The sequence below is a fragment of the Pogonomyrmex barbatus genome, unplaced genomic scaffold (assembly GCF_055798465.1).
Source record: "Pogonomyrmex barbatus isolate J1 unplaced genomic scaffold, ASM5579846v1 scaffold8, whole genome shotgun sequence".
NCBI lineage: Eukaryota > Metazoa > Arthropoda > Insecta > Hymenoptera > Formicidae > Pogonomyrmex > Pogonomyrmex barbatus.
Genome location: NW_028297182.1, coordinates 195,211 through 212,511, shown reverse-complemented (window position 1 = coordinate 212,511; position 17,301 = coordinate 195,211). Strand labels below are relative to the sequence as shown.

The window sequence follows — 17,301 nt, the reverse complement described above, 5'->3', positions numbered from 1 at the left end:
TTCACATAAGTTCTAGAAAAAGGCATTTAAAGAACGTCTGAAAGAACGACTTGAAGATAAAATTAGTGCGCCGCAATAGAGACGCAATGACTTCTTTTCGCAACATCTTTTACACATTGTGTTATATTTCCGCGTTGTATCGGCAAAGATAACTTATATTTTAAAATACAGATGTTCCGTTCTCTGCCATACATCTCCTTTCTCGCACTTCAGGCTAAATAATTTATACGTATGTTGGCGTTCAGATATACCTTGCAGAAACCTTTTGCTAAAGTATTAGTTTTTATAATATTATAAATCATAAATAAATAAACGTAAAAAATAGGTCTTTGTGCGGAAAAGGATCAACAAATGAACAAAACTAAAAGGATGGGAGACATTGTACTATGATTCAAGTTTTATTAAACAAATTAAATACAAAAGATTCTCTGTTGCTTGTTGTCCGCGTTATATAGAAATATATCTCGAGGTTATAAATAATTAAAACAACAGAACATAGGCATAGTATAAATAAAATAAAGAGAACGGAAGAAAATGCAGCCCGTCTTAACTTCTGTCTTCCGAACAGTAAACATCCTCGCGTGCTCGCATTGTACTGTTTTTCTATTGAATTTCTCTAAAAGAAAAGAGCAAAGGTTAATACGTCCAGGTTCCTTTAATTCAAGATTAAATGTCGCTATCAAAAAATTACTTGTTGACTTTAGTGGAATAACATGAAGTTTGAGTTTCCATCGAGAATTTCAAATTATCTCACTATATGAAAATTTATAAATAATATACATTTTATGACATATTGTATAAAAATTTTTTATCTTAATGACTTTTCTATCTAGAAAAATTGTTAAAAACATTTCAATTATAATTATAATAACAACAAAGCAGGATGTACTTATAATTCTCGATAAAAATTCATCAATTTTTTTCGACATTTTCAATTTTATAAATGCATGTGGAATGATACAGAACCTGGCACGCCTAAAATGCAGAAAATGTCGGGGGAAAAAAAAATAAAAGATAAAAATGAATTTGTTGCGTCAGACCTAAAGAAAAAAAAAAAAAAAGTATTTAATTTTGGACGCTGAATTACGAAAAATCTTAATTACCGGTACGTTTAAAAATTTTTTTCGAGAATGTTGGATATTAATATTTAAAAGTCGTTAGGATATGTACAAAGAGATATAATATATGAATATGAAGTATGTTTGTGTACGTGTGTGTATATGTGTATGTGTGTATACGTATGTGTAAATATAGCGAATTCCTGTTTTAAAAAATTAAAGCTGGCTCATATGTTCTCTTTCGATCCTTCAGAATTATGGGGCATTACGTTGAAAAGTAACACAGTCTTTATGGATTTCGAAATTAATTTTTTAATAAAAGAAAATAATTAAGAAAAGAACAAGTAAATAAGTAATGACAATGTTTAACGGCAACCCATTAAACGAAGGCTTGTTACTTTTTTCTCTTTTTTGTAAGATAATCGAAAGAGGAAATCATACATTAACAAATATAAATACAAGACGAAGTTTGGAATGTAATTGATGATAGAGATCCAAGTATCCAAAAAGTACTGTGTTGACTCTTTCTTTCAAAAGAGAAATTCTTTTTCCCCCTTTTTCATATATACATTCATACTCTCTTTCATATTCTCTTTCATTTCCTCCACTTCCTCACTTTTTTTCGCGCGTTCTTTCGATTTCTGTGGCAATCGCAAAAACGGTGCCTGACTAATTAGGCCCTCTTTGCTTACGCGTCATACATATCACATTACAGCTCCTTTATAACATTTATAAATGAATTCAAGTCTAAGAGACAAGAGCATATATTTGTGTGTGTGCGTGTGTGTGTGCGTGTGCGTGCGAATACACATACGTTCTGTATGTGGATATATATATATATATATATATATATAATATACATGGACAAATCTACAATAATAAAGCCAACCATTTCTCTCGTACCGACATGTAAAGTAGCGAAAAAATTTATTTTTTTTTTTTTTCATTTTCTATCCTCGAATTCTACAAGATACGATCCGCAAAGATTTCTTTGTATTGTTGCAGATCATATATATAAAATTAAACACATAACCTTGATATTCATAAAATAATATAAATCTGACGATAATATCAATGGTAATATCAAAATATCCAATTAAAAAATTGAAATTTGAAGTTTTGAAACAATAACTTACTTACAAATTAAAATTTGTTGTATTCAATAAAAATATAGTTTTATAAGCAAAATGTAGTCTTATAATGTGTAAACGAGCACGCTTAAAAAAATTGCGTTGTTGTAAAAAACAATTATTTCGCGTAGTAACCAATTTTTTAGCGTAGTTTTCGAGATATTCTTTCTTCTTTGTACTTGATTATGTCGTTATTAAAATTTAGCGAAAGCATAAAAGTACATTAATTTTTTTTGTAAAACTTTAATCGTCTGTACAAGAGCCAGATTGGCAATAGAAATTTTTTAAAAACGGAAGGCGCTTAAAATGGAATAAACCGTTTCGAATAACGCAAACAAAATCTAAAACAATTAAGAGACGTTTCTATTTTCTTACTGATAATCTTTTCAATTCTTAAATATGTAATGCTGGTGGAACGCCATTGTGTTAGACACAAGAACCAACCGCACTAAACTACACAATGAATCTTTGCCTCATCTCTCGTAGTCCCTTTGCTCTTCCTCTCTAAATACTATATAACACTACGCTATTTACACCAACTTACGCTACTATGAGACACTAAAGATTAACCTATCAAATATATATTACAGGACACGCCATCGTATTCGTACTTTCTCTGGCGACACGCAGTATATATAACATCTTTGGACTTGGTTTTACACATTGGTATTACACATTTATATAGAATATTACGATCGGTTTCTCTCCTTCTCTCATTTAATTCGGTTCTCACCATCTCGTGAAAGAGTGTGCTTACCTAAGAAACGTTCCTTCAGTCTAATAAAAGAAAAGTACTCTCCTACCGTCTTCTCCCGCTTACCAGCATTTGCCAGTTATTTGTCGCTTTCCACAGTACGTTGTACTGCGGAATATACTGGAAATACTTTAACGCTTGAGATTCTCAGTGATTCCTTCAGGTTCATCTCGGAGACCCTTGGAAGACAAGCGTTCTGCTTAAATAAGAATAATGCCTTTTTTCGCAGTAAACTAAGTGGATTCCGCCTACGCGAAAAATTGACCCACGATTCAATAAAATGTCTTGTATTAACGGATCATCGAATCAGGATGCTATCATTACCAATGCAAAACGATATTTGTCGTTATTTAGGAAGAAAGTTTGCGAGTGTCGATAATCTTTTCTGCATTCTTTTACTTAATGGTTCGCAAATGATATTATCCGAAAGCGATTTCTCCTTTGACCGCGTAAAAAAGTAGTGTGACGAAATTAACTAAATGGTAATTGAAACTTGATGAAACTCGTGGACCATTTAAACCGCCGACACTTGGGCATCTTCATCATCTGCAACATTAAAATGCATTTTAGTAATGACACGTTAACGTGTCAAATATCATGATCAAAATACGAGGGACTCTAATTTGAATAGATATGATATAGATTTAATGTGTTCTAATTTAAATATCAGCTTAAAAACAATCGATATAATCTCAATACAATGTAGGATGATCGATAATAGGATATGTTACTAAAAATTAAGAACTATTGCGAGAAGTTTCATGCTGTATGATATATATAAAGCAATATATAGAATTTATATTTATTTTTTCTATATCTTCATGTTAGAGTCTCTCGCTAATGCGATATCTATAAATATAAAATATTGCATCTTTTGTTTTAAATTTAATCATTTTAAAACAAGCTAATTAAAAAAGTAAACAATGCAAACAAAAATAAACAAAGGATAAGACGTGCGACATGGACAAGCAACAAATCATGCTTCGGCATCACGCATGAAATAAACATAAATCGCATAAATTAATATATTGTAATGTTTCAATGTATAATTCAATGATGACGAATAAGCTGGTGTATTATGCAGTGATCACTAACATAAATATTGACATAATGCAAACAAATATTATGATTATGCGTCATGAAATTATGTGACTATGCTGAATGTGCTACACAACAGTCACATTAAATACAAGCTTTCGACATGTTGTACAGACATTTCCTTCATTATACAAATATACTATTTATTTACATTATATACTAATAACTATATAACATCCATCGATTGATGCTATAATATTATTACTGTATTTATGATTGTGTTCAAGATTGCGTTCAAGATGGTGTTCATATAATTGTGCTTCTGTTATGTTCAAAAATCTCAATTATATTATGCATCAAGTCGCCTTTATAAAAGTAGAAAAGATCATTTTAGAAAAAGTGACTTGCAACATTTCTAAACCTGCATCAGCAAATATCAGTACCAGAAAAAGAAGACGTTAATCTTAAAAAATATTCGTTTAAATAAATACACAAAAATTAGAAATATATATATCAAGAGAAGAATTACTTTCGATAGTATGCATGACAAAAAATGTCGAATAAGAGAAATGGGAAAAAAAAATACGTTGCAAATCAATTATGGTCGTAAGAGTACAGTTTTATGAAGGCCACTCCGACAGTAGCGAGTTGACGGAATGCTTTCGCCAACAAATCAGCACTCCTCGCTGTGCGTGAATATTAACAACGAGAACGTAAGAAGCCTCAACGAGCGTAAATCGAGTAGATGTGTGACATGAGGGTGAGTATGTGAACCGTGTGTGAACGGTAGAGCGATTTGATTAGATGTAGTACCATCTTCGTGATCGGTGCCCCGATAGGTGACTCCTTCGTGGCTGTTAGCACGACCGAGTCTGTGTAATCTCGCCATCTGCTGTGCGACTTTGTACGCCGGTGGTTGACGGCACTGTGGCGTGCTACTCATGCCCGATCGCATCGTTGTGATCGACGACGTTATGTTGCCCGGCATGACACCCATCGTCGTCATTATGGTTGTGGTCCCCGCTCCGGGTGGTGGCAACGGAGCTGGCATCCCTAGGCCCACGTTTACTCCTAAGCCCGTAGTACCTGAAAACCCTCGACTCTCTCGATCTCTCTTTCTCTCTTTTTCCCTCCATTTCGCATCTTTTCTCGCTTCCACAACATCCTCCATCTCGTCGACCAAGCAATTCACCTGCCACCACGGATGTAGCGCTTATAAACGAGCATTTGTAAGACTATCGGGAGCATCAAACTTGTATCTACTTATATTAATTACAACATATTATAATTAACGTCAAAAGTTGGAATATCTTATACATAAATTAGTAAAAGTACATTTCATTCCTGAAAAAAAAAAAAAAAAAAAAAAAAAGTTCTTATTTTTTTTAGCATTCCATATTCATTTTATTCTCTATGAATTTATAGTTTATGCAGTATTGCAACATTTATCAGCGTTGTCTTTCCTACCAACATTCGATAAAACCCAACTTTAACGATTAAAACTTCTCTTTTATTTTAACAATCTCTTGAAACAGCATAAAAAAAGTTACGATATTCTATTAATCACTTTGAAAGAGATTAAAGATAATCATGCTCATTTATAGCCGAGATCCGCGAGAGACAAACGAAACCGCAAAAAACATTCGTCGCTACACTATCTGCCCACCAAGAGGAAAGAAGCACAGATATATATACCGTTTTATATAGTTAGTATCCTGTAAAAAAAACGTTGAGTTACTACAGTACTACGCTGCTACAGTACACGCAAATACGCAAGTGGAGCAAACTCGTGGATGCAACGCGTTGCGTTTCTAGACCATGCTAGAAACGAATGGTAGTGTCACCATTTGTCACCAACATACGCACCAGCAAACTCGATAATTGATAGCTACACGCGCGATAATGTCACGTAGACCAAAGACCAAACACGTCGTTTTTTTTTTTTTTTTTCTTGAGAAAAACAATCCTCGTCAAGCTCGAATAAAGCTCAAGCTGTGTAAAAACACTGAAGACCAGTAAGATTACTTTCTACCATTCGCAGCAATATTCCGACATGTTGATTCGCATGCAAAGCCATACTCTTTACATCCTCAAAAGTAAGACAGATTCCGCTGCGTAACAAGAGATCAACAGCAAGATCAATTAACGCAATGATTCAGTGCAGGTGTCGTCGACAGACGAAATAGGCAGACAGTCGCGGACTCACCTTGAGGAGTTGGGGGTTGGTGATGATGATGATGATGATGATCGTGATAATGTTGGTGGTGGTGATGGTGGTGATGATGATTGTGGTTATGATTCTGATTGGCAGGAAGCGGAGGTAACACTGCTACCGCGTGAGAAAATGGGGGCGCTCCACCTCTTATAACAGACCCTGCACCATACAGAGGCCACATACGACATTTCTTTTTTTTTTACAAAATTTACAAATTTGTGCCGTTGTATCGGAAAACCCGAAGAGATCCTCGGAACGAATCGTCTTTACGTGATGCAAATTTTCTCGAAAGACTCGGCGCATGATTAAAACGAGTTACGCCTGAATTTACCACCAGCGTGATTAAGCGAATAGTAATAAGCTGTAAAGCGAATCTTTTATATACAGAAGCGGTTAAGTACCTTAAGAGAAGCAGTTGAAAGCACAATTTTGTTACGCTATACGCAACGCTCGGTATATATCATTACGCGAGTATCATTACAAAAGCGTACGCAACGTTAATATTCTGTAATATTTAAATTTTTATACACTCGTATAAGAGACATTTACGATGGTATATTCGATGCTTGGAAATATGTGGCCATGGGACATACGTTTTTCAGCGATAAAATTTAGTCAGTGACATAAATGATAAATAATTATACAAAATGATAAGATAACATATCAACAGAAACTCCTGCTAATATTTAAATTCGACAAATCAGTAATTAAAAAAAATATGTATATTTATAATTGGAAATAATTTATAAACTCACAAATCGTAACTACAAATATATTCAAAATATTAAAATCGCAATTCTGATTAATTTCAATTGTTTAATTTGCAACGCTACAGCATCAAACATAAAGGATTCACTTCCGTACATATAGCAAAATCTATATATGTATATATACACACACACACATCAAAATTTATGTGGTTTTGATTCTAGATACTATCAACAGTACTATCACTCGACACACAAAACGACTATGTAACACGTACTCGCTTGGTAGCATAAAAATAGACGGTTAATGCAAAAACTAAAGCCGGTATAAAATAAAATAAAATAAAATAAAATGTAAAAAAAAAAAAAAAAAAAAAAACAGACAGCGGATGGGTGTGTAAACGACCGTGTAATCTCAAAAGTGTATCCAGCTCTCATCGCGAGCGCGTCAAGAGAAAATTCGATTTCCAGTATCCGGTCCGGTCCGGTCCGGTCCGGCGGTGGACACCGCGACAGAGAAATTACCATGTCTCTACTACTCTACTACGGATATATCTCTACGGATCGGGCAAGAGGAACAGCACACGAGCACACAATCCGCGAGCCATAATCCGTTTTCTCGTTTCACGCTCGAGTTTTTTTTTTTGATTACGTACCTTGCAGAGCGGAGTGCCGTCTTTGCGATGGCGGTGGGCTGCCGCCCGCTTCCACGCTGCTCCCGCTATGGCTGTCCAGTTGAGTGCTATGACCACTGTCACTGCTCGTCACCGAACCTACGCACAGGTTCCCAAGACACTTCTATCACTACACACGTTCTAACCGAAGGGATTACGCCCTGATGCGATCGCTAAACGCCTCTATCGCCACAATCGCGACGTTCCTTTCGCCTCATTCGTACTCTTTTTGAGTAATTCGTATCTTTCCATCTCGCGGAGAGCCAACGCGCAAAACCTAAACTCGTTATCTCGCTATGCACATCCAAATGCACATCTCTCGCACGTTCCTATCTCTTTCCCTCTGCCGTGTACAAGCGTTTATAATCTATCACTAACAGAGCGTAATCGGAATGAATATATCTTACATGCACGATTGTAAGAAAAATCTATTAAAATCGTAATTGACCTATCGCGATCGATTTCTCGTATAACGAATATCAATCAAATATCAATCATTGTGCTCATTTAAATATTTAAAATTTAAAATTTAACCGAAATTGCCAAAACTGTGCAAATTATTTTAGTTGCGAAATAAAATTATTACAATTTATCGATGACTTTCTATTTCTATTGCGTAAAAGCAGCGCTGTAGATATCGATATTATTAAAAATACAATTCCGTATGTCCCATGGTATGAGAGTCGAAATCGTAGTTCATAGACTCGAGATATCTGTGGCGTTTGACCGAAAAGAAAAGCTCGCGCTACAAGATGCGTGTATGAATAATCGGCATACAAGATGCGTATATGAGTGTATGTGTGTATATATGGATCAACTAAATAACATGGAACATTTATAAATTGCGTAAACGGCTGTGCAGCGTGCATAAAAATGAGACTCCTTATTGCGAGAGAGACCTGACCAGTGTACGTAACGAGCAATGAAGATGCGTGATGGTGCTTCGCGAGATGCGTGTCTACCAAGTTGATATTTAATCGATTAACAGTCTATCGGCTGTCAGTACGATCTAGAAAGTTATAAAAAAAGCTGTCAAAAGTACCGCAACATAAAATAATCGTCAAGATTTATTCAGATGAAACAATCTTTCTAAATACATCTTGAGAGAGACCTAAAGAAGAATGTATTATCGTACCGGACAGCATCTCGCTTCAAACCATAAAAAAAAGAAAAAAAAAATAAAATAATTACTCACCGCTTGTTAAAGTTTTTCTCAGCGGCTGGAGATTGCTCAAGCTAGTTACACTACTACTCTCCGCGCTGAGATCGACGGGGGGCGGTAGAGTGGAAGGAGTATCGCTGTGGGATCGCTCGTGCATCGGTACCCTGCTACCAGATCCTACTCTTCTAGGTGCACCTGGACTAGGCTCCAAACCACTTGAGTGCAGCGCCAATCCCGGTACAGGTAAGGGTGGTGGACAGTGCTTAGGTTGATACGGTCGCGTTTTATGAGGATCTGACAGAGCCAACATTTTCCTAACTGCTTGTGGCGATGCAGCGCCGAATTTTGTACCTGAAAATTCATAATCAAATACATTATATAGATATATAGAATAAATTCTTCAAATTTATTATAAAGTAACTGACAAAGATTTACTCTAACCTTGTATACTCTTCCTGCCTTCACTGGTACTACTGGCACTACTGGTAGTTGACAGAGTAGGCGATGGATGTCTTCTTCCCCGACTGCCTCCCAGTGGCACCGCAGCGGCAACCGCAACGGCTCCTGCATGTGGCTCACAATCGACAGAAAGTTGATGCAACCGTTCCTCATCGGTGATCACTTTCATATTTGCAAGGTAGGCTTTCACTCTTCGAACCATCTGCGCTTCCTCAAACATTTTCTTCGGATTTGGTGCCGCCGTCGATTTTTTTCGTCGCTTTACTGTCGCCGTTTGGCCGCCTATAAATCGCAATAAATATAAATATATAAAGACCATATTTAGAAATTAACTCGAAAATAAAAAAAAAGAACATTACAAGAAACTTACCTTGATTGCCAGTAGTCATTTGATTCAGAGCAACCATGGCGGAACTTGGTGGTTGCCCACCTCTTTCTAGCATAGTTAGTAGATCATAGGGCGAAGAACACATATTCGTTAGCGTTCTCACTTCCTTGGCGATCATTCTGAGTTTTTCAAAATTCACTAGACCTTCCACCCTCGAATCATTACCAAGATGTATAAAGGTCAAGTCTTTTTTCACGACCGGATAGAAAGGTATCTAAAACGATAATTATTTTAAAACGGTATTCAATTTTAATTATACTTTGTTCAGTTAATAATTTTGTGTGTGTGTGTGTGTGTGTGTGTGTGTGTGTGTGTGTGTGTGTGTGTAGTACACGTTCGAATTATAGAAATATAATAAAATATAAAAGTAAATACAAAAAAGAAACTACTGTTGTAAATAAATCACTCACTATCGGTGGTTGCGTTTGTTCAGATGCCACCAACTGCCGGTATTTGCTCATATTACGGCTAGGGTCCATTAATTCTTGTAAATCACTAAATAGTCTTTGATATTTGGTTGGCAGTTTTTCCCATGAAGCTCTTAATCTTGACACTGCGCCATGGCCCAAACCGGACACGATCGCGAACATGGAATTGAAATTTTTGCACTCCTTGCATTGACCTATATAAAAACATATTTGCTTATGTGAAATGCATAAAAATTAAAGAGTAAGGAGAAAGTTCAAAATACTTACGGGCTATTTTAATAAATTGTTTTATAATTTTACTGCGTCGTACAAGATTATGTTCGGAACAAACTTCTGTTACGACCCAGAACATTTCCCTGTTGACTAGTTCTGCAAACTGACTAAGCATGGGTACACCATATCTGCTCTTCAATTCAAATAAATCATCCACGTACTCTGTGGATTCAATTTGTCTACAACAAAATACAATAAAAGTTTTATCATTATAATGGTCACGTCTGATTAAAACAATAATTATAAATTCGGATGTAGATATTTTATAAAATAAAAATTACCTGAATATACTAAAATCCTGTAGAGTCAGTTGTATTGCTACTTCCACAGCATTTAATTGCAAAAAGTGTACTTGAGATTCTCGAATAAGTTCTGGAGCTTGATCGTCGGCTACTAAGGTTTCGGAAATTCCATTAGTTTTCAAGTAGTATCGAGAGCTCAAACCAATTCGTTCCGCAAGATTCTGTAATTGATCAGGTAATCTACGTTGTTTAATCATGCCACCTTCGCCGACGCTCACTTCTGCTAGAGAAAAATTTGAACTGCTTTCCGTTATACCAAATTCTTGAAGCGCAAGCATCACCACCTACAATAAATTAATGCATTAGATAACCCATGTATATTTTTAAGTTATTTAATTTCAACGATGTTAATTTACTTACCTCGTGCGCCGTCGTTTCTTTATGAATAAGAAGATATTTGCAAGTTTGATCGGATTTGTATACTTTGAGCACATGTTCGGGATAATCGTTTGCCCTCAAGTCATCGTAACAATATAGCGATGTAAGATCTGGATTACTTTTCGAATGATATAGATTGGTAGTAGTTTGCGTAAGCCCTGTTCCCGGTGGTGTATGTGGTGGTGCAAGAGGATCATCCATGTGTACACCGTCGCTGTTAAAATTAAAAAAAGAAAAAAATATTTTGTATCGGCAGAAATTACATAAATTTAATTGCATTTGTGCAATATGTTTCAATACACTCACTTGATCGTATTCTTTGGCAGTATGTTCATTTTCATGAGTGCTTTTTGTAATCGCCGTTTAGGTCCAAGAGTCATAAATCCCTTGTGCTCTTTTTTAGCATCTTTGCATGGTGATACATTATTGTCCGGAATTAATAACGGAACTCCACCAATCATGGGATTCAAAGGATTCACTGGTGTCATAGGATCCACATGCGTTGATAATCTAGCTCGTGGATCTGACTGAAGTCTTGGTAATTCTGGCTTATTTGTTCTGCCTCGCGGTCTCGGAGAATTGTCTGGCATTTGAAGCATTTCTTTAAAAGCTGCAAAAATAAATAAAATTAAGATTCCTGACTAATCACCGTGGCCATATTGGAATCGTCACTTCACAAGCGAAAAATGACAATAAAATTTATTGCATCTAATTTGCAAATAAAGAGATATTTTACTAAACAATATTTGAGATTGGCTTTAAGACACTTATAAAAATGGACGGCTATTCTTTTCTCTCCTGATAGTCAATAAATAGCCAATAATATTATTTCTAATTTATATAAACTAAACTTACCAAGCAAATTAGATTTTACAGTTATACTGAGATGTGTAGAAGCTCTTAGAATATCAAGAGCTTTCGCGTGATTTACATGCTCGAAACTTTGACCGTTTACTTCTAAAATCTGATCTCCTCGCTTTAAACCAACATCTTCAGCCTTAGATCTCTTGTCAACTTTTGAGATGAATATACCAAAACCTCTTTCGAATCCCCCTAAGATGCTAAAATTTAAGACTTCATCCCTGTTTGGCCTAGCTAATGTAACATTCCGCGTTCTTGCTTTCGCCGCACATGCAATATTTAACAACCTAAAATTCCAAAATAACAGTTACTTTCTCTTTAATATATATTGTCTTTTAAAAATAAAATTAAAAAATTAAGATTTACCTTTGTTGTCCTAACATCTTTTCTTTTTCCAGTCCAGTTTCAAATGCTTCTAAAAATTCCATCATCGCTGGATCAGTCTCGAAATCGGTAAAATGATTGTTCACCCATAAAAGCACAACGCGAGCCACACGATCTCGCACTTGCGCTTGATCAAACCACTGCAACAATTGAGTTGCCACTAACAACGGACTATCAATGAATGTTCGATGAGTCAATAAAAAATCTTCCACGTAAGTAGGATCCGTAATACTGTTTTCTTCAATGAGCTGTAACATCAAACGCTCGGGCGTTCCCCGAATAACCACATGACCCCTTCGCGCGGCGCCATCCAAGGCTCCTCGCAATTCAGTCACTAGAATTACTCTTCCATTCTCTTCGTGTCTCCTAGTATTTTCTTCGCCTTGATGCTGTATTCGAAAATAGTCCGCTTGCGTGACACAAACGAATTGACAATCATCGCACCTACAGATAAAAAAATCGCATTTTTGTTTTTCTATATCATTCCAAATATCAATCCAGTATCTATACAAGAAAAACCATTACAAACTTTGTTCTCATAACTCCACGATGTAACAACCTTTCCATAGTAGGCAAGATACCAAAGCTGTCTCCAAGACCGAGTTGTTCAATTTCGCCATTGCTATGTTCGATCTCAACAGCACCATTGATTAACACGCTCCAACTGTCAAGCTCCTCGCCATCATTTAAAACCACCATTCCAGCACGATCGACCACTGCAAATACCATCACAGCGCACAGAGCTCTTCTGACAGCCAGTGTCATGTTTGTAAAAGCTTTCAATTGTTGCGTGAACTCTAAAAGCGTCTCTATATCATCCTCTGTTCTCTCAACAGGATCTTTTTCTAAACATTCTCGTACAGGATCGCGTACTGTCAAACTCTGAAATATTAAAATAAAAATTAGAATCGTGTCTAATGTATATCTAAGGAAACTCAATAAAATCAATCATACTTACGTCCATACTTTCTGCCAAATCTTCTTCCTCATCGCTATCAACAATGGACTCCACGAGTCCTGACAGATCTACCTCATCAGGATCTGCATCTAATGAACTTTGTACAGATGTCATGGTGTCAGATCCACTGTATGCTGAACTTGTGTCACTCGAATGGCTGCTCCTATTTGACTTTTGATACAGCTCTGGCCTGCCTGTCAGGCCTTGCGAGAACTATAAAGAAAAATTTTATCAACTTATTTAATATTACTTTTAAATTTTTATAACAAGATTTACATGTTGGTTTTTAATAAATATGATATTATAAACTATAAATTACTTGATATTATTTTTATAATTAGAGTTTGTTTCATATAAAATTTCTTTAGGTTTATTATTTATTAATCTTATTGTATCATTATCCAATGTTACATTATTATGTATGTTCATTGTAGAATACTATGCAAATCAGTATAAAGAAATCTTTGATAACTAGATAAAGATATATTCATGATAAAAATTGGTATTGGAATAATGAGCAATAGAGAAAAACATTATGTTGATACAAAAGTTCTGTTACTTGTTATTTATATATATATATATATATATATATATATAAACAATCTACAAGTCTAAACTGCATAAATTGTAAAAATAAATTATTGTAAAGCATAATGCAATAATAATTCAACATTTTTCCCATTTGATGTAATTCTCCTCAACATAATGACTTCAAACAACAATAACACGCGTTTAAAAATTCCAAAACAATGATTCATGAAGGAGACTTAAGAAGACGATTCGAAACGTTGTTCCTGAATATCAGAGTCAACCTATGCCTGCATAGATTTAGAAGCGGAACAAAAACATCGACGACGACGCCGCCGCTCGCTTGCTAACAGGAAAGTAGGAAATACCAAGAATGGGCGTGATTGGGACAGGCTTTCATTCGCGGTTTAGGTTAGGTCATAATGATATGACATCACGCACGCACGCATGCATGCATGCACGCAGCCGTGCATCGGAAGTATGTGCGTGGGTGTATTTCTCGCTCGCGCCCATATATATATATATATATATATATATATATATATATATATATATACATTCATCATCCAAATAAGACACCTACGACGCGACACTATCGTCATGTCACTGTGAGGGGCGGCCGCGTAGCGTACGCTCCGCGTACCTCAAGAACCCGCTTTTCCGAAGTACGAGAGAAACGAACGATGAGAGAAACAGAGCCAAGGCCATTTTGAGCATATCTCCAAAAAGAGGCACTCACTTGGTACACGCCAAACGCGTCCATCACGCTAGCGGAACCGCAATCCTTGCGTCGTCGTTGGTTGTGTTATTGTTATCGTTCTTATCGTCGTCCTCACGGAGATAGTCACAACCGATCCGACGAGTCGTCGGCGGCCACGAGAGGCGTCCGCATTTTCTTACGCGCCTTATCCGCCTTGTTTGGTTATTTTTCTCTCACTGGCGTGCCGTAACGCGCGTAGAAACGATACACCGCGGCGTGACCCTCTTAGGATGGCTTAGCACGAAACTCGTGATGCGTCTGGCAGTCCGTTCATTCGTTCGTTCATCCGTCCGTCCGTCCGTCCGTCTGTTGTCGTCGTCGTCGTCGTCGCCGCGAACAGCCGTCAGCTTAGTGGACGTAGGACTGCTTCGTCTCGTCCCCCGCCCTCACCTTCACTGTCTCTCGTCAAGCCGCGTCGTGCCGTGCCGTGCCGTGCCGTGCCGTGCCGTGCCGCTGGCATTCCCTTCGAGAACGCAGGGTGGTCACATGACCTGCCGCGCCGTGAGCGGCTCCTCAGGTCCGTGTCAATAGGGGGCGCCTCGTGGCAGCTAGCGGAGAGAGGGAGGCGATGCATTGGCCCACCTGTAGCTTCTACGCGTGACGTCGCGTTTTTCCTTTTTTTTCTTTTCTTTTTTTTATAAAAGAATTCGATGCGAATCTCTTGATCGTTTTGTTGATATATAATATCCGCGAATCTGATTACAAACGCGATCGAAACGCAATAAAATTAAACCTGACTCTTAATGATTCGATAGAGTATCAAAGTGACAACAGATCTTTAAATTGATCGTGAAACACGTTGAATTGAAATCGAACTATATATTTGCTTTTTCTACATGATCATGTTGAAATGTATTATGAAATAATTTTTGTAAAATATAAAATCTATGCTGTATCTTGTACATATTATGTACTTGTATATTATTCGATAAAATTTAAAATATGCAAAAAAATAAATATAAAATAAATCTCAATATTATGTAAAATAATCCAATTATTTTATGGAAGAAACGAATATCAAAAAAAGAATCATAAAAAATAGAGTTAATACCGATATATTAAAAATTGATTTGATATTCAGACTGAAAATTCAATTAAATTTTGTTTTTCATATGAGGATAAAAAGATAGCTGGAAACTTAATGAAATTTTGTTCTCTACAGATATTGCATGGGGGATTGAAATAAATTTCATTAAGTACATACACATACCCAACATCAGTATTCGTAATTTCGCAGTGGCTTGTAAACGTAGCTCGAATTTACATCTCTATAATCTCGGGCAGACTATTCAGCCGTTGTATAAAGACGCATCTTAGCTTAACATAAACCCATGTAAACCTATTGTTGTAAAACTGACCCGATTATAATATAGCTATGATGCAAATAAAATTTCAGACCAATATTAAAAATAAGGCAAAAATTACGCGATAATAATGAATAATTAATTTATTAATGCTTACAATCGGACATAAAATTGTATGCTGAGAGAAAAGGATTATGCGTAATTTGCGTATGACGGAAAACAAGAATTTTAAATATATAATAATAATAACTATTTTATTCGCGAAAGACTATCTGATAAGATTTCGAAGTGATTTGAGGATGAATGATTATGAATAATTACAAGCTTATTTTATGTAGAAAAAGAATAAAATTCGAATCAATCTCTCTCTCTCTCTCTCTCTCTCTCTCTCTCTCTCTCTCTCACGTTTGAATTCTTTAACATTACGTATATGTATGACAGCAAATTAATGAAAAAAATTATCACAATTCACGTTGAACAATAATTTGTCTTTAGTTAAATAGTAAGATTACTTAGTTCGTTTATAAAATAAAGAACTAAAAGATTAAGAAAAGTCTATTTTCAAATTTTGTTTTGACGATAATTACTTCGAATGTATAGACGCACAATTAATAATAATAATGACAAGATGATAAAAATAACTAAAAATGAAGATACATCAACACTTAATACGTAATACAATCTACTTTGATATACCCACGCGAATGTCAGCAGTCGATGTAACGTCATAAAAATATATTGAAAACACGCTCGAGAAGCTGATCGGGAAAAAACGCGCCGGTGCTTTCGCGATTAATATTCATCAGCCTTCGCGATTAGTTAATCGCGGAACAATAGGCAAGCAATGACGTAAATTGACGCCGATAATGACATCTGAATTGATCTTAAGAGGCCTCTCCACAGAGAGTCTCTGTCGGACGATCGTGTGAAATGTGCTTAAGGAGTCGACGGACGGTCGATCGAGCCGCAAAGGAGCGAAAAAGAAAGAGAGAAAAACAAGACGTGAGAGAGAGAGAGAGAGAGAGAGAGAGAGAGAGAGAGAGAGAGAGACGAGCGAATGAGGATAGAGAGTAGCGCTGCCGCTGGTCCGCTCAAAGCATCCATCCAGCAACGGATAGTAACCGCTCAAAGGCCACTGTCCGACCCGACGGATGATTTATACGACCCGTTATGTCGTTCGTGTATCTCACTTTTCCTTTTGTCCTGCGCACCACACACTACTTTCCAAATTGCTTTACCCATTCAACTTCTTGCCCGCCGGAAGAACGACTCCGCAGGTACTCTGCCGCACGCGCTCGACGCCACGCCGGTGAAATCTCGATTATTAAAATTATTCGTCTCATAAATCTTCTATGTACGTATACATGTAGGCAGTATCGTCGTAATTTGTATCGTTTCGATAATTTTGATGAAAATAATTATATGTTATTTCTCAAAAACCGTATGCGTAATGAATGTTTTTGAAACAGTAAGAAATTTGTTGTAGCAATTCAAATGCAATATCTCTTTTATGATTGGATATTTAGATAAAAATAAATAG

General features: G+C 36.3%; 1 protein-coding gene across 10 annotated transcripts in view; it reads right to left on the bottom strand.

Annotated features, from left to right (window-relative positions):
* Positions 1-370: 370 nt before the first annotated feature.
* The window catches only part of LOC105426200 (rap guanine nucleotide exchange factor 2), a 110,522-nt gene continuing 93,591 nt past the window's right edge, over positions 371-17,301 (bottom strand). For 4 of the 10 annotated variants that reach the window (XM_089084191.1, XM_089084196.1, XM_089084190.1 and 1 more), the window contains 15 exons: positions 13,170-13,382; positions 12,741-13,093; positions 12,194-12,655; positions 11,822-12,114; positions 11,273-11,576; positions 10,949-11,180; positions 10,568-10,872; positions 10,281-10,465; positions 9,996-10,207; positions 9,568-9,799; positions 9,180-9,479; positions 8,772-9,089; positions 7,559-7,675; positions 4,794-5,066; positions 371-3,488 (listed from right to left, as the gene is read on the bottom strand). In XM_089084191.1, coding sequence (XP_088940317.1) covers positions 3,457-3,488; positions 4,794-5,066; positions 7,559-7,675; positions 8,772-9,089; positions 9,180-9,479; positions 9,568-9,799; positions 9,996-10,207; positions 10,281-10,465; positions 10,568-10,872; positions 10,949-11,180; positions 11,273-11,576; positions 11,822-12,114; positions 12,194-12,655; positions 12,741-13,093; positions 13,170-13,382 — 3,831 coding nt within the window. In that variant the 3' untranslated portion in view covers positions 371-3,456. The other 6 variants (XM_089084201.1, XM_089084193.1, XM_089084194.1 and 3 more) reach the window with 6 other exon arrangements.